The 21517-nt window shown below is 47.4% G+C and overlaps 1 protein-coding gene across 26 annotated transcripts in view; it reads right to left on the reverse strand.

The window, feature by feature from the left end:
- Nucleotides 1-21517, reverse strand: part of TRERF1 (transcriptional regulating factor 1) — a 224535-nt gene that overhangs the window by 37883 nt on the left and 165135 nt on the right. For 8 of the 26 annotated variants that reach the window (XM_054557501.2, XM_063724789.1, XM_063724790.1 and 5 more), the window contains 4 exons: nucleotides 5336-7032; nucleotides 2942-2988; nucleotides 1895-2045; nucleotides 515-757 (listed from right to left, as the gene is read on the reverse strand). In XM_054557501.2, the coding sequence (XP_054413476.1) occupies nucleotides 515-757; nucleotides 1895-2045; nucleotides 2942-2988; nucleotides 5336-6775 (1881 nt within the window). In that variant the 5' untranslated portion in view covers nucleotides 6776-7032. Of the gene's footprint in view, nucleotides 1-454; nucleotides 758-1894; nucleotides 2046-2941; nucleotides 2989-5335; nucleotides 7033-7537; nucleotides 7660-15797; nucleotides 15838-21517 lie in introns of all 26 variants that reach the window. The other 18 variants (XM_054557499.2, XM_054557492.2, XM_054557493.2 and 15 more) reach the window with 5 other exon arrangements.

The raw sequence follows: 21517 nt of genomic DNA on the forward strand, positions 1-21517 counted from the left end.
GTAAGGCTGATTGTCAGAATGGATGCCAGGGCTATTGCCTGGAAGCCTGCTGCGCCAGTGTTTACCTCTTTGGTTGTGGGTTTGGGAGGTCTGGAGATCCTGGGGAAGGGGCCAGGGCCTGGGGCAACAGCTGCTTACTTTCTGGGATAGAGTACTTCCATATTTCAATAATTGCTATGATTGTCCCAGTGATTCCCAGCTGAATGATCATCTCTGTTTAAACCTGGGAACACTTTCGGGTCTCTCAGAATCTAACCCAGGCCATTAGTTTGGCATTTAATGGGGAGCAGGCAGTGTGAACAAGGATGGGGTTCCCAACATGGTCACAGGGGTTCAGCCCTGAGAGACAAAGCCATGTCTGAGCTCAGGTCAGTGACTCTGGAAGGGCCACCCCATCTCCAAGAAAGCAAAGGGATGTCCCCACCTAGGCAGGTGGGGCAGAGCAGCAACTCACAGCAGGCGTGCGGGGGGCAGCCCCTTGGGGTGAGTGTGGGGGAGAGAGGGTCATCCTCACGAGCACAGGCATCTCGTCGTCCGACATCGAGCTGGCTGGCTTGTCTCTGGCGGAGGGGGCGGCAACGGTGCTGTTGGTGAACCCCTGAGAGCTGGGCTTGGGTGGGAGAAGCTTGACAGGGACAGACACGGGCATGACCATAGGCGTGAGGCTTTCTGCCTCGGGAGGGAGCTGTGGTGGCGGCGGAGGCGGAGGCGGCAGTGGCGGCTGGGGCTGAGGCGGCAGGACCTTCTCTCCTTCCTCCTACACAGACAATAAAGGCTTTGATCCTGGGCTGAGAGCAGCTCTCACAAGGGGGATGCACTTTGCTTTTCCCGAAAGGTTCCAGGACATCAGGTATGGGTGATAGAGAACCACTGCAGGGCGATTTCCTTCCTGCAATCCTGAGTCCCTTGGCTGGAGTGATGCCAGCTGATGGTGGAGGAGGCCATGGACTCCATTTTCTACAGTTAAAAAATCTTGACCATGCATTACTTGTATATTAAACTATTTTTTAAAAATTGTGTGGTTGTCATGCTTTTAAAGAAAAGGACACGGACTTGTAATCAGTCCCAAAAAAGGTATGATCTTGTGTAGGAGTTTTTAATTCTATGGGCCTTAGTTTACTCATTTGTCAAATGGAAATAGGCATTCCATCCTAAATTTTATTCAGGTCAGGAAACCACACTGGAGATACAAAACATGTACTTTTAACAAGTAAAGACAAAAGCTTTTTTAAAAAACATAATCTGGCATGGCCAGGAGATGGAGTGATTTGGGTAATCAAAAATTCTGGTCAACAGAGATTTAATCCCATAGATTTAAATTAAGAGTAACAATATTAAAATAATTCTGAGAAAATTTTTTGATTTTAATCTAACTCTAAAATTTGTGGATAGTTTACTATCTGGATATCCTACCTGGATAATCCAGAGGGTATTTAAGGATCTTTAGATGTTGAGCCAAACATCACTGTATCAGTAAACAGAAAATTCTGACTGAGAGCCTGATGATTATATTAGCTTTCTCTGGCCATTGACCACTAATCTGGAAGGCCCCAGTGGGCCTGGTCTTGGGTGTGTCAAGCAGCAGAAGTTTAAAAATAATATTGCATTTACATGTTTTCCTTTGCTGTCTTCTCCAGGAGGCAGAGAGAGAGGCTGGGATGCCCTAAAAGGCTTTCTAGCGCCTCTGATTTTGACCCTCGCTCATCATAAAGCTGGGGAAGTGGGGCTGCTTGACCTGGCTGGCTCCCAGCGCCAAAGCCTAAGCATTCCTGTCAAGGGAGGACTGTGCCTCGCCAGGTCCCGCATGGGGCTCACATCACTCTCTGTCTGACCGCAGCAAAGCAAAGCAAGCAGCACACGGCCTAGAAAGGACCGGGAACTGGCTCCTGCTAACCTGTTTGAGGTTGGGGGAGGCCCTCATTCCCCCGTGGGACCGCATGTGGCCGTTCAGGGCAGGCAGGTTCTTGAACTCCTTCAGGCAGATGGAGCATGTCAGCTTGTTCTTGGCATCAAACTGCTCCCCAAACGCTCCTTTGGGTTGGCCACTGCTCAAGGGTAGAGCCAAATGGAGAGGACACATATGTTGAGGAAGGGGAAACAGTGACTTGCCACAAGACCTCATACTCACCACAAACCCATTTCATTCATCCAATGATCCTATTGTCCATGGCACCACTTGTATCACCCCAATGCCCTTTAGAGAACAAAGTTCAATTTATAGATGAAAAACTGAGGCTCCAGGGTGGGAAAAGGCCTTCTCAAAGTCATGCAAGAATTGAACAAAATGTCCTTCTTCACACCAAGCCTTCAGGCAATGGATTTTGACTTGGGAACGATAGCTTATTACCCTTCCAGGGTCAGCCTGAGCCCAGCTCCTCCAACAGCCTCCCCACCTAGAGACATTTGTGCAAGTTCCTGGGGCAGCCGCCATACTGCACACTTCAGCAGTTTATCAGGTTTGGCTAAATCTTTATTGACCATGCCCATGAGATGAGGAAGCAAGTCTGTACTGTTCACTGCTGCGTTCTCAAAACCTAGTTCTATGCTTGGCACACAGTAGGCACTCAATAAATACCGAATGAATGCATAGTGGACAGAACATGGGCTTTGCAGTCAATCCCAGCATTGTTACTTGATATGTAACCTTAAACTCTTTGAGCCTCAGTTTTCTCATCTGTAAAGTAACAATCATAATAGCTAACAATTATTGAGTGCTTACTGAGTATAGGCACATCGTAATCACACCCACCCTCATAGGTTACTTTACTATACATAATGCCTAGTGCTTAGCACATAGTATGCACTCAAACACAACAGCTGCTATTATTATTTCTACACACTTCTTTGAGGAATGACTTGGAATTTAGAAATGAATCATGAGAGACACCCCAGAAAATCCTCCCAGTCTCCCAAAATACCAACAAGGTTCCACTCATCCTACCTTGACTCAGGGGACCCTGGCTGGGCTCTCCCATCAGGTAGGTGCATCTAATTTTGAGCCAAACAGGACACCGAAAAAAAGAAGAGAAAAAAACGTGTTCTGAAGGGAGAAGTCCTCGAGCAGTGGGAACACCAGGTACTCTTCCAGGACTCTTTCTGCTGTCTGCCTTGTGCTGACCCCATTCATGTCCACTCACTCCCTCACTCTTCTGCATTTGACTTCTGTCCCTGAATTGCTCCTTGACTTGGGACCACCGCCCCACTCCTGGAGCTGCTGCCAGCCACAACAAGCCCACCAGGATGCAACCCCCCACCGTGTTCTTTCCTGTTCTCCCAGGGCACCCACTCTGTGCACAGACAGGCTCCATTCCCATAAGAGACACAGAAGAAAGAGTTGGAAGACACAGCATTATGCCAGGAGACCCCCTGACGGAATTCTTTTTTTTTTTTGAGACAGGGTCTTGCTCTGTCACCCAGGCTGTAGTGCAGTAGCATGATCATGGCTCACTGCAGCTTCTACCACCTGGACTTAAGCAATCCTCCTGCCTCAGCCTGCCAAGTAGCTGGGACTACAGGTGTGCGCCACAACACCCAGCTAAATTTTTGATTTTTTGTAGAGGCAAGATTTCGCTATGTTGCTTAGGCTGGTCTCGAACTCCTGGGCTCAAGCGATCCTCCTGTCTTGGCCTTCCAAAGTGCTTGGATTATAGGTGTGAACCACCATACCTGGCCCTGGAATTCTTCTTAAAAAGCCTTAGCCAAATCATCTCATTCTTATATTTACAAAGGCTCTCAGTTACCACCGGTTCTGAACCCCAGACAAAACAAACTCTAGGGGAAGTTCATCTCTGGCCTTCAACCTCCAACAGAACCTTCTTTCTACCCAACCAGTTCCCATCTGGGGTCGCCTCCTCCTCAGACACTGCTGTCATGTGACTGTATGCCTTGGAATAAGCCAAGGCATGAAAAGTGCCCAGCACATAGTAGGCTGTTTTCTGGTCAAATACTTTTGGGAACTAATCAAGGGTTAATCATGGTGCACAGGCTGAACCGGCCTGCAGACATGTTTGTTTGGCTAGACTGTTTTTTAAAAACCGTTAATGAGAATGCTATGGGATGGGGCATCTGCTCTCTAGTCCACAGTCACCACCACTCCCTAATGTCTCATACCAGACAGTTTTGCTTATTTACTTTCCCAGCCTGGATCATGTGGGCAGCTAAGGTTTTCATCTCCACAATCACACATGGTATCTGGGAGACTCACGATGCATACTACCATATTAAAGGTCACAAAAAGTCCTGTAGTACAGCACCCTGTTTCACTTTGGGAGGCTAAAGCAGGAGGATTGCCTGCGGCCAGGAGTTCAAGAGCAGCCTGGGCAACATAGGGAGACCTGTCTCTACAAAACAAAACAAAACCAAAGAAAGTGCTCAGGCATGGTGGCATGCACCTGTAGTTCTAGCTATGTGGGAGGGTGAAGTGGGAGGATCGTTTGAGCCCAGGAGTTCAAGGCTGCAGTGAGCTATGATTACATCACTGCATTCCAGCCTGGGTGACAGAGCAAGACCCTGTCTAAAACAAGAAAAAAGAGGCCGGGCACAGTGGCTCACACCTGTAATCCCAGCACTTTGGGAGGGTGAGGCAGGCGCATCATGAGGTCGGAGTTTGAGACCAGCCTGACCAACATGGTGAAACCTTGTCTCTACTAAAAATACAAAAACTTAGCTGGGTGTGGTGGTGTATGCCTGTAATTCCAGCTACTTGGTAGGCTGAGGCAGGAGAATCACTTGAACCCAGGAGGTGGGGGAAGTTGCAGTGAGCCGAGATGGTGCCATTGCACTCCAGCCTGGGCTACAGGGCGAGACTCCATCTCAAAACAAACAAACAAACAAAAAAAACCCCCTAGTTTATTTATCCAGAGAACCCACTGTTTCCCTAGCAATATTCATTAAACACTGTGGAATGGCTGTTCTGAGCAATATACTTTGAGAAATGCTGTCATAATGTGGTCTCCCTCCCAAAGGGAGACCAATGTCATAGAGCATATCCAGAGTACACAGATCCAAGGGAACTGAGACACCAACACTGTGTGGTCCCCTGACACGTGACTCAAGGTCTTGACCATTAAGTGAATCATTTAGGGCATGATATGGTACTCTGGCCATCTCCTTAATAGATTATAAGCTCCATGGCCAAAGGACTTAATAGAGATTGATTTTGTATTCCAAGTGCTTGGCACAGACAGTGCGTGACACATGTAGGTTAATGTTTGTGGAATGAGTAAAGAACAAAAGGGTTGAGGGGGCTTGGAGAGAGGATTGAGCACTGCAGACTCAGCTCTGGCTGACCCTGTAGCACACTGGGTATTGAGAAAAACTCCCACTGGGAGAATACCTGGGGCCACATGGCACTGGGAGACAGCTGCTGATGCTGAGGCCCCATGTTGTTGAGGTGGATCCCACTGGGGGATAGGAGGGGGCGATGGGGGAGGGCGCTGCTGACCCGGGTCAGATCTGAGCTTGCTGGGTCTCCCATTCCTGTGTCAGGAGGCCCCAGGTCCCCATGGGAGCTCAGCATGGCCTGGGCCTGTCTGTCGCTAGAGTAGGTCTTCAGCTGACTGTCCTCACGCTGCTGGTGCTGGGACAGGTGGCTCTGCTGGTAGAGGGGGTGGCTGTAGGGCTGCTGGGGCTCCTGGTAGTAGTACTGGGACATGGAGCCCAGGGGAATCAGCTGGACAGTGTGTGCCTGCTCTGGGGTATACTGGTGAGGGTCCCTGTGATAAGATGGGGGCTGCAGGTGCATCTGTTGCTGTTGCTGCTCTTGCAAGTGCTGCATCATGGGTTGGGGCTGATAATACTGAGGTATCTGCATTGAACCCTGCCGCTGCTGCAGCTGTAGCTGCTGCGGTGGCTGCTGCTGCGGCGGTGGCGGCTGCGGCTGTGATGGGCGAATTTGTTGCGGCTGCGTCTGTATTTCTTGCATGGAGATACGCTGTTGCCCGGCTTGCTGCTGTTGCTGCGGTGGGTAATACTGGTGCTGCTGCATCTGTTGCATGTGCTGTGACAGCATCTGTGGGGCCTGCAGTGGCTGTCCTCCCTGCACTGGCACCTGGGCCAGAGGCTGCTGGTAGTCATAATACAGGTGCCCTTGGGTAGGGTGCTGCCCGACCTGAAGAGCTGGTTTGGACAGCCCACCAGTGAAACCAGGGTGAGGCTGCTGGGGCACCTGCTGGTAGCGGGAAGGGATAGCCGGTGCTGGGGGCTCCACGGGCTTCTGAGACAGCAGCTGGCGGAGGGCACTGTCAGGGGCTCCATCCATCACTGCTGACTGAGTGTGCAGCACCTGGGCCATATTGTTGACCTGAATTCGCAGGTTTTGGTTGGCAAACACCTGGGTGAAAGAGTCCAGCTTGTGTAAGACACCGCTGGTAAGCTTCTGGGTCCGGATCTCACTGGCCTGGGAGTAGGTATATTGGTAGCCATCAGTGGGCTCAGCCGGGGCTGGTGCCCCCCACATCATGTTTGAGTTGGCCAGGTTTCCACGTAGCTGGACATGGTTTCCAGGCCCTGCATGACTTCCCCACCCTCCCTGCCTCGAGGTATCCATTTGGCCAAGGTTTTTGGAGCCAACAGGCAAGCCCAGACCATCCCGTGTATCTTGAGGGAAGTGGGGGGAGATGGGCGAGGCCTGAGGGGCATCCATTCCGCCCCCTGTTACTGCATTCCCATAGTTGTGGTTCAGCCCGCTGTGGACGCCAAGTGGTGGCTGTTGGTAGAAAAGGTTCTCACTACCATGAGCCACATGGTTGGTCTTGTACAGTTGCTGGTCACCCATGCTGTCTGCCTTGGTTGTGAACGTCCAGCCACAAAACCATAAAAAAGGTAAATAAAACAAACCCAAAAGGACTGAAACCCTGAGAAGCTGAGAGAAAGTGTCGGCACTACTCCACGGCTGACATGTCTGTGAATGTGGGTGGAGCCAGGTGTTCCTGTTGGCCTGTACCACTCATGTGCAGAGTGGGGGGTTTCACATCCTCTCCCTGGCTGAGGTACGGACCACACAGCACTGTGGTGAGGAGACGTTGCTCACACCTGCAAGGCAAGATGCAAAAGACAGGAAAGGATTTATTTGGATGTTTTGTGATGAGCAATTGATATCCACCATTACCAGTGATAAAAATAAATATATAATCCCAGCTACCTGGGAGGCTGAGACACGAGGTTCATTTGAGACCAGCCTGGGCAACATAGGGAGATCCTGTCTCAAAAATGTTTTTAAATTAGCTGGGTGTGGTGGCATGCGCCTGTAGTCCCAGCTGCTCAGGAGGCTGAGGAAGGAGGATCACTTGGGACCAGAAGTCTAAGGCTGCACTGAGTTACAACTGCACCACTGCACTGTAGCCTAGGTGACAGCATAAAACCACACCTCTCTCTCTCTCTCTCTCTCTCTGTATATATATATACACACACACACACACACACACATATATATATATGAAACAGGAGACTCTATTAGAAATAGCCAGTGTCATGCACTCCACACCCTTTTCACTCAGTCTGCAGATCTTAACTCTCACATAAGATGCAAACTCCTTACTTTTGAGCCATTGCTCAATGGCTCAGTAGTTCATTGATTTGTTAATTCATTGTTTTGTTCATTGATTAATTCATCCATTCTTCTGAGACCCTGCTATTGAAAGCCCAACACTATTCTAGGACCTGTGGGAAATATAAAGAAGTTTAAGATGTGCATTAATCAATTTATCTGTTCAACACATATTTATTAGACACCTATTAACTGTAAGGCACAACGTGGAGAAATGACTAAGACACAGGCCTGCTCTCAAGCATGTAGTTAGAAAAGGTGATGAGTTGCATGAATAATTACAAAGGGGAAAAAGATGCATGTAATCAAACGGTAAAAATAAGAGAAGCAGGGTGCGATGGCATGCACCTGTACCCCCACCTATCAGGAGACTGAGGTGAGGATTACTTGAGCGAAGGAGTTCAAGACTAGCCTGGGCAACACAGCAAGACCTCATCTCTTTTCTTTTTTTTTTTTTTTGAGATGGACTCTTGCTCTGTTGCCCAGGCTGGAGGGCAATGGTGCGATCTTGGCTCACTGCAACCTCCGCCTCCTGGGTTCAAGTGATTCTCCTACCTCAGCCTCCCGAGTAGCTGGGACTACAGGTGCCCGCCACCATGCCCAGCTAATTTTGTATTTTTAGTAGAGACGGGGTTTCACCGTGTTAGCCAGGATGGTCTCGATCTCCTGACCTCATGATCTGCCCGTCTCTACCAAAAATACAAAAATTAGCTGGGCATGGTGGCAGGCGCTTGCAATCCCAGCTACTTGGGAGGCTGAGGCAGGAGATTCACTTGAACCCGGGAGGCAGAGGTTGCAGTGAGCCGAGATTGTGCCACTGCACTCCAGGCTCGGTGACAAGAGCAAAACTCCATCTACAAAAAAAAAAAAAAAAAAAAAAAAGAGGTTCAATTTCTAGATCCTCAACTTGAAATTCTTTCTAGAACTCATGGATGGCAGAGGTGCAAGCTGTCCTTTTAGGACTTCTCTTTCCTAATCACCCTCCTTTACAACAAGAAGGGCAAACTTTTCATGTACTGCACCATGGAGAACGAAAAATGGAAACACAATAAATGCTGATCCTTGTCTCATGCTAGTAATAAGTAATATTCTTCCATGGATAATGAAATTGAAAATATAGCTCAGCACCAGCAAAATTTTGTTTCTAGACCTGGATGGTAACTGCATGGTCATTCTCACTCTGCTGTAATTCAAGCTATACACTATGACCTGGTCATATACATAAAGGTGTATATGTCATACGTCAATTAAAAAAAGTTTATTTTAAAAAGTCACCCCCCCAAAAAAGTTACCCAGTACCACCATTTCATTTAGAGATGCATTTTCAATATAATTTAACTATTTATGTTTACTATTTATCCAAATTAGTAATACATTTAATGTTTTGATCAACTGTGTACTATTAATAATTGTGATAACTCAAACCAGAAGAACATTTTAATACTTAGATCTTTTAATTTTAGGAAATTAAAAAAGTTTCAACTTTATATAAAATTGCTACAGAAAAATATGGTAGGGAAACAAGTGAAAAAGTTCCAAGCATAAAAATATATTACACATATCACATTAGGATAAAATTCCATAGGGCAAATGAAATGAAAATACAATTTCCAGAAGAAAAAGGAACACTGACTATTAAAGAGGGTGTTCACGCATTTTTAAAATGGATGACGGGAGGTATTAAATTGCTATGGTGTTTAGATTCCACTGGATAAATTTAAAACAGTGATGTAATAGTTTTGCTTAAAAATATCAATGTTTACAATGTACTGGAAATGGTATCTTCAGCAAATGTATCATAAAAAAATGTGTGTGTAAACTTAAAACTGTATGAAGGGGCAAAGAGTTTTAAAAGATTCTTTTAGGGAGGATTTTAAACAGAAAAGTTTGAAGACCACTGCAGTCATCCCCCTCTACCTGGGAGTGAGCTGAGTTGGTCTGTCCCTTTCTGAACTATGAGAGAAAGAGATGGAAAACTTCAGATGAGGGGTTGCATTTGGTGGAGTGAAGGGTGGAGGAAGGAAAGCCGTAGGTGGAAGGGGAGGCTGGCCAAGGATGGCTGCAGCAGTGAAAGGATGTTGGGCGTGAGAGTGCTGAGTTTCAGAAGCAAGGAGACTAATGAACCTCGCTGCTCAAAGGGTGGTCCAGGTCCTCTCACCTGGGAGCTGGTTAGAAATGCAGAATCTCAGGCTCCAGTTGAGATCTATTGAATCAGAATCTGTATTTTATTGAGATGATGCCCACCCCCAAGTGAGTCACGTGCACATTAAAATTTGAGAAGCACTGAATTAGCAGACTCTTGCTGCATCCAGGTGAGGCATAATTAAGACCAGAACTCAGAAGACAGTGAGCAGGGAGAGAGGGAGAAATAAGAGAAACATTCCCTGTCTTGCCAGTGGGAAGCAACTCTCCTTCCTTGAAATGCTCTGGCCCACTGGGGCTTATGACCCAGTCTGAGATACCCACTCCTTTCCTCACACATATTCTCTCCTTTGATAGCCTCATCCACCACCCATCCTTTCTGACCCCCAAAGATTGCCCCCAGCTCAGATGGTCTGAGATCCTGATTAGCTGCCTACTCTACGTCACCACATCCATATTCAAAGGCAATTCAACATCATCTCTCCCAAACTGGATGCTGTTTTCAAAGAGCTCTTTCCTTGAACTTGCCATGTTCCCTTCCACTGCAGGGCCTTTGTACATGATGCCCCCTCACCATTTGGAGAGCTCTTCCCCTCCTTCCCGCCACTGGGTATCCTTCAGATCTCAGCTCAAACTACACATTCTCAGAAAGTTCACTCTGACCCCAATCCCCAAGTCTACATCAGATTCCTTTCTTATATGTTCTCATAAAACCATATTCCTTTCCTTTAGACTACTTTCTTCTGCTTGTAATTGTGCTTCCACCAGTGCAATTATTTGATTAATGGATCTTACTCTATTAGAGCAGGAACCAGGTCTATTTTTACCTAGGAGTCTCTTCCTCAAACCAACTATAATGCCCAACACATTGTAGGACTCCAATAAGGATTTGTTGAAGGAAGGGCAGTATTTATTGAATGAATAAATCAACACATGAGAAAGAATTAGAAAACAATGATCAAATATCCCAGTAAGTTGAGACAGGCAGAAAAAGATACTCAGTATAGATCAAGAAGTTCTTACATTCTCATGAAGAATAGTCAGATTGCACCTCAGTCCTGATAGACAAATAGGGCTTACAGAGGTGGAGAGGATCAGGAAGGGTATTCCAGACAGGGAACAGCATGAATAAAGGCATAAAGTCAGGTGCAGGAGTTCATGCTGGGACATCATGTCCTTGTCCAGAACTTACCAATGATCAGGCTAAATTTGTAAGAAAGGGATAAGTTGCAGTGGGCCTTAAAGTGACATCCAACAGTATTATCCTTTGGGCATTAGGCCTGGCTATTTCAGAATGCCCTACCAGGCTTAAACCTCTCCACTTAGCCTTCCTTAAAAGGCTTACACAAAGTCACCACACCCAGGAAGAATTACTTGTTGAAACTCACCCGACTTTGAGCACTATTGATTTCATGTCTCTCTCCTATGGCCCTGTGGGTAGAATGGAAGCTAGATAATTGAACTTCTGTTGACATGTTTGCTTTGTTAGGTCTTCCCAAACTGCTAGGGAAAGGGATTACTTCACATTCAGAGTTGCAGGAGGCTATTTTTTATTTGTTGACATTTCCAGAACTGGAATATAGTTTATTTATAAGCACAGAACCCTAGATGGAACCCTGGGTGGGTTCCCAAAGTGTGGTTCTTGGGCTAGCAGCCCCAGCATCACCTGGGAAATAAAAAATACTAATTCTTAGGCCCTATCCAGACCCACTAAATCAGAAACTCAGGCTGTGGCTCAGCAGTCTGTGTTTTAATGAGCCCTCTTGGTGAGTCCGATGCACACTCAAGTTGAAGACCTCTGCCCCAGAGATGATCCAGTCTCTCCACATTACAGATGAGGAAACCGAGAAACAGAGGCCCAGAGATGTAATTTCTGGGCCTAGAACAGTGCCTCGCTAATGGTAGAAAATCAAGACTCATTTGTTCAATGAAAGAAGAGGAAAATGGCTCAAGCCTGTAATCCTAGCACTTTGGGAGGCCAAGGCGGGTGGATTACTTGAGGCCAGGAGTTCAAGACCAGTCTGGCCAACATGGCAAAACCCTGTCTCTACTAAAAAAAAAATACAAAAATTAGCCAGGCATGGTGGTGCACACCTGTAGTCCCAGCTACTTGGGAGGTTAAGGCACAGGAATCCCTTGAACCCAGGAGGTCAAGGTTGCAGTGAGCCGAGATCAAGCCATTTCACTCCAGCCTGGGCAAGAGAGTGAGACCCTGTCTCAAAAAATAAAAATAAAAATAAATTAAAAAAAAGACAGAGAGAAAGAGAAAATGATTTTTCCTAAAACACCATAGGGAGATAATGGCAAAACATGTGCTATTTATTTTACGTTAAATGTAATATTTTTTGAATAGGTACTATATTCACATGGTCCAAAATTCAAAAGGTTAAAATGGATATGCAAAACGGCAAAAATTATCCTAAATAAATGCCTGTAAATATAGTGAAAATCATGCAAATTGTAAAAATAAGGGCGTGAAAAGTCTCCCTCCACCTTCCACCCCCATCCCCAGCCACCCAGCACCCCTTCTGGGACAGTCAATCAGGTTCTTATATATCCTCCTAGAGACACTTTATGCTCATACAAGAACACTAATGCACAGCCCCTCTTATACAGATGGTAGCGTGCTAGGCCGTGGTTTAGCATCTTGCCAAAAGGCTATTTTAAACATATCATTTAAAACCTGGAAACTGTTCTTCTTAGTGGATTAGTCAATCTCACAGAATTCTTATAATACCAACTCAGGATTCAAGTCTTTATTATTTTTCTAACAAGGTAACTGTTTTGCTCATTATGTGTAACAATTTCTACTGGGTAATTTGTACCAGGAGCTTTTTCATTCATGAATTAATTAACAGGACTGCTACTTTCCCATTTCTTTGGTCAATTTCTTCCTTAGAGCAGGACTCCAGGATTCCAGGGTGGGCTCAACAAATAAATGCCCACTCAGAACCTAAGGTGCCACTCCACGCTCCCACAGAACCTGTGACCGCTTTTCCTCTGCACTGACCATGTCACAGTCAGGCGACCCACTTCCGTGCCTGTCTCCACACTGGCTTCCCAGTCACTGTGATGTAGGGACAGCAGCCTGCCCATGTGGTGTCCTCAGGGATTGGACATAGCAGATGCTCAATAAACGCTCACTGAACTGCAACACTGCGCCAGGCAAAGGAGACCTAGAGTGGCTTGTTCCCCTCTGCAGGTCCCATGCCTCTGACATGGACTAAGGGACAGAATTTACTAGTTTCTGTTGAGGGCATAGTGCCCTAAAGCACCAAATTTATGGAGTGCTGTAGATAATAACAAGGCTCTACAGAGACCTCCCAGCACACTTTTTCTATACAGGGCCAGCTAGTAAATATTTTCAGCTTTGGGGCCCATACATATGGTTTCTGTCACAACGCTGCCATGGTAGCGTGAAAGCGGCCACAGACCATATATAAGTGAATGGGCGTGGCTGTGTTCCAATACAACTTTATTTATGGACACTGAAACTTGAATTTTACATAATTTTCACATGCCAAATGCTGTTCTTCTGATTTTTCTTCAACCAATTAAAAACGTAAAAATCCTTCTTCACTCACAGGCAGTACAAGAATAGGTGTGGGCTGGATCTGGCCTGACCCATGGTTTGCTTGACCCCTGTTCTAGAGCATCAAAGTCTCTCCACACCCCACCCCCTGGCCTGGGGCACCAGGAGACAAGGCCGCAGTCTGCAAGGAGGATATCTGTCCTAAGGGCCACCCTTTGAACCAGAGACACAGACAGAGAGATACACCAAGAGAGGAAGTTGACTTTGGCCGAGGTCTCCGCAGGACTTGTTTGCTTACAATTCAGAAGGGGTAACACCCTGCTCCGGCCAGACCACCATTGCTTGTTTGAGGAAGAAAAACCAAAAAGATTTTCCTTTTTCTGACCCTGGGCCGTCAGTTAGAGACTGTATACACAATTCTCCAAATGCCTTGGCTTGTGTTTTAGTCCAGCCTTCCTCTCCGCTCTGTCAAGGAAGCTTCACTCGACTCCCATGGGGCTCCTCTTACTCCAGCTCACTCCCAGCTCCCCTAAGCAGGCAGGAGCCAAGGGCGGCTCTCCAGGATGTGGGCCGCAGTTCGCGGTCTTCTTTTTAGCACCGTTGTTGTTCTAAATGCTTTCTGATTAGTCTTCTAAAAAATTCCAGTGGGTATTTTATAATCCAGTAACCCGATTATTGTGGACGTGTGCTGCCAATGACAGCAGTTAGCAGCTAAATCTTCCTCTGTGCAGTGAGTGGTTCGCTCTTACTCCTTCACAGCCCTGGCTTTCCTGCTGACTCTGGGCTGTGGGAGGATTTTCAAGGCTCCCTTTGGGCAGCAAGAAACATTCATTTCTCCACCCTCAGGTCTCACCCTGTAGCATCAATTGCTCCCTCCAAGCCCTGGGGATCAGTAAGAAGCCCGATGCATAGCCCAGGAACCTGCAGAACGGACAGTTTGGATTTTGCTTCCTGCAGGTAGCTAGCTCCTCATTAGGAAATAGAGATTGGACCGATTTCACTTTTTGTCACTGTCACTGCCATCTTTCCTCTGGGCTGGCTGTAGTTCTTTACCAGGGACTTTAACATCGTCTTCCCGCTGTGACTACCATATGCCACTTCTCTCTCTTCCTAGCTGCCATGGAGCAGTATGGAAACTAAGGACATGGGGAGAGAAGTGGGAGCTGCAGGAGTCTAGGGTAACTTCCTGGAGGAGGCAGCCATGGTCTGAGTGGGCCTTGCTGATATATTCCTGGACACATTTGTTTCATACTACCTTCCCTACGTATCCAACAGCAGGGGTCTGCCTGCTCCACCTCCAGGGCCCTGGCTGGGATGACCTCTCCCTCCTGTGTGGCTTGAGCTTCGTATTGTGGCTCCCACCCTGTGAGGCCTGGGGTTGCCAGTTGCCCTTTTCTGCCTTCTCCTTGTGACATTCTTTGGAGTCTTTTTGAAGCCTCATCCTCCCTCAGACTGTGAGCTTAAAGATACAGGTTTGCCCCGCAGCAGTCCTGACATGGCTAGGATTGTAGGGAGGTTAGGAACACGGGCTTTGGCTCTGTGAATATGGGATAGTTAGAGGAGCATTGGAAAAAGCTGGGAGTGGTGGCTCATGCCTATAATCCCAGTAATTTGGGAGGCCAAGGCCCACAGATCACTTGAACCCAGGAATTTAAGATAAGTCTAGGCAACATAGTGAGACCCCATTTCTACAAACAATTAGCTGGGTGTAGTGGCGTGCGCCTATAGTCCCAGCTACTTGGGAGGCTGAGATGGGAGAATCACCTGAGCCTGGGAAGTTGAGGCTGCAGTGAGTGGTGATTATACCACTGCACGCTAGCCCTATCTCAAAATAAATAAATAAATAAATAAATAAGAAGAAGAAAGAAGGAAGAAGAAGAAAAAGAAGAAGAAGAAGAAGAACACTGCAATAGAAGACAGGAGCCCTGGGCTTTGGTTCTACTGACTCCACGTGACCCTGGGCAAGTCATTTGCCCTCTCTGGACTTCAGTCATGGCTTTCTCTATATCCAGATAATTGAAGCAAAGTTTTTCTAGAGAGAGAGGCTGAATAAAATCCATACAATCTCTGCCTCATCTTAACCTGACTTGTAGAGACAAAATTCAGGGTTCTGGATCCAGCTGGTATTCACTGCATAGATCTGACGACTGTTTAGGGGGCAAATGCACGCAGTGTAGAGACCAATGTAATCTCCACCTCTCCTTTTATGACACACAGAAGCTAGGGAGGGGAGGCGATGTTAAATTGATGTAACTGACGTGGCTGAGCACTTCCTGTATGACAAACTGCTCTGGGAGACTAGAATGGAACAAGCTCCAACACAGTTACCTGGGATTAACAACCTTCACATCAGTACTGATAAAGTCAGCTACAGCCTATGGTTCCAAGGAGAAAGCAGCAGATGCAAATACAGAGATCCTGTGGCAAACTTACAACCACACTTACCACACCTTTCAGCCTAAAGGGAGAGGTGCAACAGGCTCTGAGTGGGGCATGCCAGGGACGAGGACCACTCCAGCTTGCCTGGCTCCCCAGGAAGCTTCCTCCCAACCCACAGTTGACACCATCCCCAATCACCTGGTGGCAGTGAGGTTGACAGATGATCCAGCTGAAAGCTCTGCAGAAAGAAGATGGGACAGAGGAGCATCAAAACAATCCACATGTGATTACCTGAGTGACCCAAATGCTTTCATGATCACATGTGTCCCCTGAGGAGGAGCTGCTAAGAGAATTTCAGAATCAATCATCAATCAGATTGAAGACTTGCTTTGTGCCAGGAGAGATGAGAGGTCACGAGGGCCCCTGGCCTCATGAGGTTTACAGTCACATGAACTGAGGCCCTCACACTCAGACCAGCAACTGTGTCCTGTCATCCTTTAGTCTTTCATACCAACTCACACTGAGGACCTTCTATGCCAGAGCTGCTATGTGACAAACCTGTGTCTTTAAGATTGCAATCTGAGGAGAAGGAGGCTTCCAAAGGACCCCAAGGAATGTACAAGGGGAAGGCAGAGAAGAACAACTGTTGACCCCGGGACTCGCAGGGTGGGAGCCACAATATAGGGCTTGGGCCTCACAGAAGGATGAGGTCACTCCGGCCAGGGCCCAGGAGGTACAGTGGGCAGACCCTTGTTGTGGGGGACTCCGGGAAGGTCTCTGCAGGGCACTTGGCTGGAGGGGTCTGGGTCCAGGGCCCACAGGAAGGATCCTCTACTCCTGCCCCCAAGAACTTGGGGCGTGGGGCCTTCTGAATCAGCACCTGGGACTTCAGCCAAACAAAGGATCCCCGGCCCTGCAGCTGTCCTGGGCAGGGCAGGGCAGGGCAGGGCTGGGAGAATGGGAGGAGATTTCCCTCCGGCTGCTCTGATGAGGCCCCAGCAAGAGTGGGAATAAAGATAGAGGGGAAGTGGGCTGGCAGGGAGATCTGACCCCCTTGGCCCCACCTACAGCCTCAGAGTGAATTATTAATAGAAGAAAACACAAGTCAAGCACCTGCAGGCTCTGTTGCTCTCACTTAAGCTCCACACCTAGCGTCATGGGGCCAAGTGGCCAGAACAGCCTCTGGCAGGTGGGCAGCACAGACCAACTTCCTCTGCAAGGGACGATAGGGAGGGGGGTGGCTGGTGCTGTCACCACATCCTGGCCATGCACATTGAGATGGCACCAGACCCACAGACTCTCCAGGCCTGTGTGTATGTGAGCTATACTCCCAAGCAGATCAGTTGGTGTGACTTTGGTGTGTGGCCTTCCAAGACATCAGGCTGTATAAAAAACCAAAGGGTCACCCAGGGCCCCAGAGAAGAAGCGATCATCTTAAGGGACAACCACTCCCCTTTTTTTTCTGGAAAACAGCTCACACAGTAACAAAGTCAGTGATGTACAAAGTCAGTATGTAAAATAACCGTGCAATAGTGTTCTTGTGTTTGGATTGTCGTGGGTCCCCTCTGGGTCTCCTGCCTGCGTTTCAGACAAAAAGCCTGTGCGGAAGCCCAGGGTAACCCAGGTTATGATGTCGGTGCCATGCGGGAGCATTCTGTAAACACCGGCAGCGACACCGAGCTACATCCTGGGCAGTGCCACGGTCCCAAGCTTTTCACTTTTAAGATAAGGGGGCTTGGACAAGCCACAGTCCCTTTGGCTCAGAGTTCTAAGGTCTTTTGGGGAATTCTGGGAGTCAACAAACAAACCCGAGGGGACCTCTGGCGACTGGGGCTGGAGGCCTTCCAGCGGGACTTCCTGAGTCGCTCCCTCCTCCAGCCCTCTGAGGATCCGGTTCTGGCCTCCTTCTAGAAGCCCTGGGGGATGGTGAGCCTCACTCAGGCACCCATCTCCCAGCAGGCTCGTTCTCTGAGGGAGGGCAGGGGGAGCCCTGGCTCGCTTGCTCGCTCAGTGGTCTCCGGGACTCAGCCCATGCCTCCCCTGACAGTGTGAGTGAGTGCTCAGGAGGCACTGACCCAGGGCAGCCAGGAAGAAGCCTCTATGCCTTGCAGCCCTCGGGGTTCAGCCCAGCCACTTGGCCTGCCTGACGACATCTCCTCTGTTCTTCATGGTGCTATGGGAGGCTGGCCTTCCCAGGCAGATGAGCGAGCCTCCTCATTCGAGGGTCCAGGGGGAGCCTCACCCTCATGGCACCCTATGCAGGCTCTCAGGGCCCTTGGGAGGCTGCTGCGGGCGGGGAAAGGAAGGAGTGAGGGAGGAGGCCTGGAAGCCAATTGGGAAGATGTCCTTGAGAGGCAAGTCCATGGGAGCTGCAGAGAAAGTCTGCCAGGAGGACCTGGTTCCAAACTTATTCCAAATCACAGCATGCCACGATGAAGAAAAACAGTATGTTTTACTTCATAAATGCTTCTAAGAATTCAGTGTTATGGAATAAAGTTGGAAGTGAAATTCCCCCTCACCTGAGATTCCCACTGTCTGGTGCTTTGTATGTGGATGGTGGGAGGGATGATGAAGGTTGGCTTCTGGTTACTGAGAGGCCTCAGGGGATAAAGAGGGGTCCTGCCCTTTCTGGGTTTGCTCCTCCTCTGGCAATCTTCACACTCCCCTGGGAAGCCCCCAAACCTGTCTGGACTTGCTCAAGGCAGATATCCTGTTGGTCACTGGCCCCCATTATCTCACAGTCCCAATTTCTTGCCAAAACAACTTCCCTTTGCTGCTAGGGGACCCCTGCAGCTGAACCAAGAAGACAGAAATGCGGCCCCGGAGCCTGGGCTGCAGGGAGAGTGTAAGGACCAAATCCTAGCTAAAGGTTTTACAGGCCCAGACACGCATACTTCTGTTTGTTGGAAACATTACCCCACCAAGCTCAGTCACCCCAGGTACTTCATTTTTCAAACAATACTAGATATCCAGTTCCATAGAAACAGAATTGTGTTTAATAGCTCTGTTTTTTAAAATCTCTCCCTCTCTCTCCACTGTGCCATGAGCAGTGTTTGGCCAAAGCAGATTCACTCAATGTTTATGGAACACAGCAAACAAGTTTGTCAAACATCAACCCTGTGTGCATGGTAAACTATTAGAAAGTGAAGGAGCCAATCCCCTTCTCTGCACCAGCTGAGGTGGTCCAGAATTACGTCTAGGATGCCTGCTTAAGAGTGCCCAGACTCTGCCAGCATCCTCCAGCCCTGTGTGGAGGCGGGTCACAGAGGGGTGGCTGTAGGAGGGACACCCAGCGTGGCATCAATGAGCTGGACTAAGATGCTGCTAGGCAAACAGGAAGGAAGAACAGCAACGATGGCTAACGTGCACTGGGCGCTAACCCCGGGCTAGGCACAGTGCCAAGTCCCTCAGAAGCCCCTCCCAATAACCCCACAAGGTGGTAAGCGCATCCATCACCTTTAACTACCTTACCAACCTCCCAATGACACCTTGCAATGAACATTCTCAGATGCATCCCCTTAGGAACATCTGTGAGAATTTCTTTAGGATACATACCCAGGAGTAGAGGAAGGTGTGATGCTTTTTATGTGTCAATTTGGCCAGGCTGAACTACTGCCCTCAGAATTCCCTTTCTAGGGAGTTGGTTAAAGCAGAGACTCATAGAAAATGACATGTAGACAAGTGTGTATGCTGCAGTACTGCTAGAAAAGCCAAAGACTGAAAACAACCCAAATGCCTAACCATAAGGGATTGATTGAAGGAAATCATGGAATAACCACAGGATGGGATACTATGCAGTTGTTAAAACTAACAAGGAGACTGGGCGCGGTGGCTCATGCCTGTAATCCCAGAACTTTGGGAGGATGAGGCAGGAGGATTGTTTCAGCCAAGGAGTTAGAGACTAGTCTGGGCAACATGGTGAAACCCTGTCTCTACAAAAAATACAAAAATCAGCCAGGTGTGGTGGTGCACGCTTGTAGTCCCAGCTACTTGGGAAGCTGAGGTGGGAGCATCAATTGAGCCCAAAAGGTTGAGGCTGCAGTGAGCCATAATGGTGCCATTGCATTCCAGCCTGGGTGACAGAATGAGACCCTGTCCCAAACAAACAAACAAACAAACCAAACCAAACCATAACAAAAAATCCAAAAGAACAACAACGAAACTCTCTATGAAATGATATGGAAAGATGTCCAAGGTTAAGTGAAAAAGAAAGATGCAGAACAGTATGTTCAGTATGCTCTCTTTTGTGTAAAAAATGGTTAAAATAGAATATATACATATGTAGGTATATAGACAGTTGATTTTTGTTAGTTGTGGTAGTTACATCCTATAAAGTCTCTATGATCACTGAATTAGTGAATACTGAGCCACTGCTCCTAAGAGAAATACAGGGTTAGGTTCCTGCAAGCCCCTGGTTGCAACATTTTTGTCAACTGATCAGTATATAACCTTGTTTTATATGTGTCTACTTAAAGGATATCTTATTTAACATCTATTTTTTTTCATTCATTAACATTTACCTCACAGCCAACAGTACTACAACTAATGCCTGAAAGGAGCTTATCTAATTCACCCATTTTCTCTGTAAGGCACATCACAGCCTTCTTGTGCTGAGAGCAGTAGGCAACACTTCAGCATTACACTTGGGGGCCATTTTAAACTGTGAAATCAACAACAAAAACCACAAAAATATGAAAAATGCCACACTAAATACACCATAAAAAGCACATTTGTGTCCAGCAGGAGAGCTGAAATAAGAAGGCGGACTTGCCTTGTTCAACCTCAGCTTGGGAACGTGCATCGGGCGACTCAAAACTTTTACTGCTCTGTGCATGTCCTCAAATGACCAAGAAAGCACCGAGCATCAGTTCTGTGGTTACAAATAAGTTTAGAGAGTAGGGAATTTGCAAATATGGAATCTGTGAATAATAAGGGTCAACTATGTATTTATAATTGATATATATTCATAAAGAAAATCTGGAAGGATCCAAGAAACTAATAATAGTTGTCTGCAGGGAGGTGGCAGAAACTGGGCTAACTGGGGAAAAGAGCAGGAGGGAGATTTTTCATTTTATAACTTTTTATATTTTTCTGTGTTTCTGAACCATGTGAATATATTACTTACCAAAAAAACCCAGATAGAATAACATATGAAGAAAACTTTTTTTTTTTTTTTTTGCAATGGAGTTTTGCTCTTGTTGCCTAGGCTGGAGTGTAATGGCGTGATCTCAGCTCACCACAACCTCCACCTCCCAGGTTCAAGTGAGTCTCCTGCCTCAGCTTCCCGAGTAGCTGGGATTACAGGCATGCGCCACCGTGCCTGGCTAATTTTGTATTTTTAGTAGAGATGGGGTCTCTCCATGTTGGTCAGGCTGGTCTCGAACTCCCAACCTCAGGTGATCTGCCCGCCTCGACCTCCCAAAGTGCTGGGATTACAAGTGTGAGCCACTGTGCCCCAGCCAAAAAAAACCTTTATGTGCACTTAATGGCAGTACATTAATGCCTTATGAATTTATTTTAACTTAAAACACAAATATCTTACTGGTCTTTTGAGGCAGGGTCCAGAACTTTTCTTTGCTCATAGATCTGTGGAATAGAGCTCTGTATTTATCTTTTGTGCATAAACCACTGATGATGCATAATCTATACTTTTTCAGTTTGGTTTCTTTAAAAAGGAGCCAGAAGTAGAGAATCCTGGTAAAGGAATTGTAGTGCAGCATCCTCTGACATGCTTTTATTTTCCTCTCCCTCTAGTGTCAATCTTTATAATTTTTAATTTTCTTTTTGTAGAGACAGGGTGTCACTGTTTCCCAAGCTGGTCTTGAACTCCTGGCCTCAAGCAATCCTCACGCCTTGGCCTCCCAAAGTGTTGGGATCACAGGCGTGAGCCACGGCACCACAGTGCCAGTCTTTAATAG

The sequence above is a fragment of the Pongo abelii genome, chromosome 5 (assembly GCF_028885655.2).
Source record: "Pongo abelii isolate AG06213 chromosome 5, NHGRI_mPonAbe1-v2.0_pri, whole genome shotgun sequence".
Lineage (NCBI taxonomy): Eukaryota > Metazoa > Chordata > Mammalia > Primates > Hominidae > Pongo > Pongo abelii.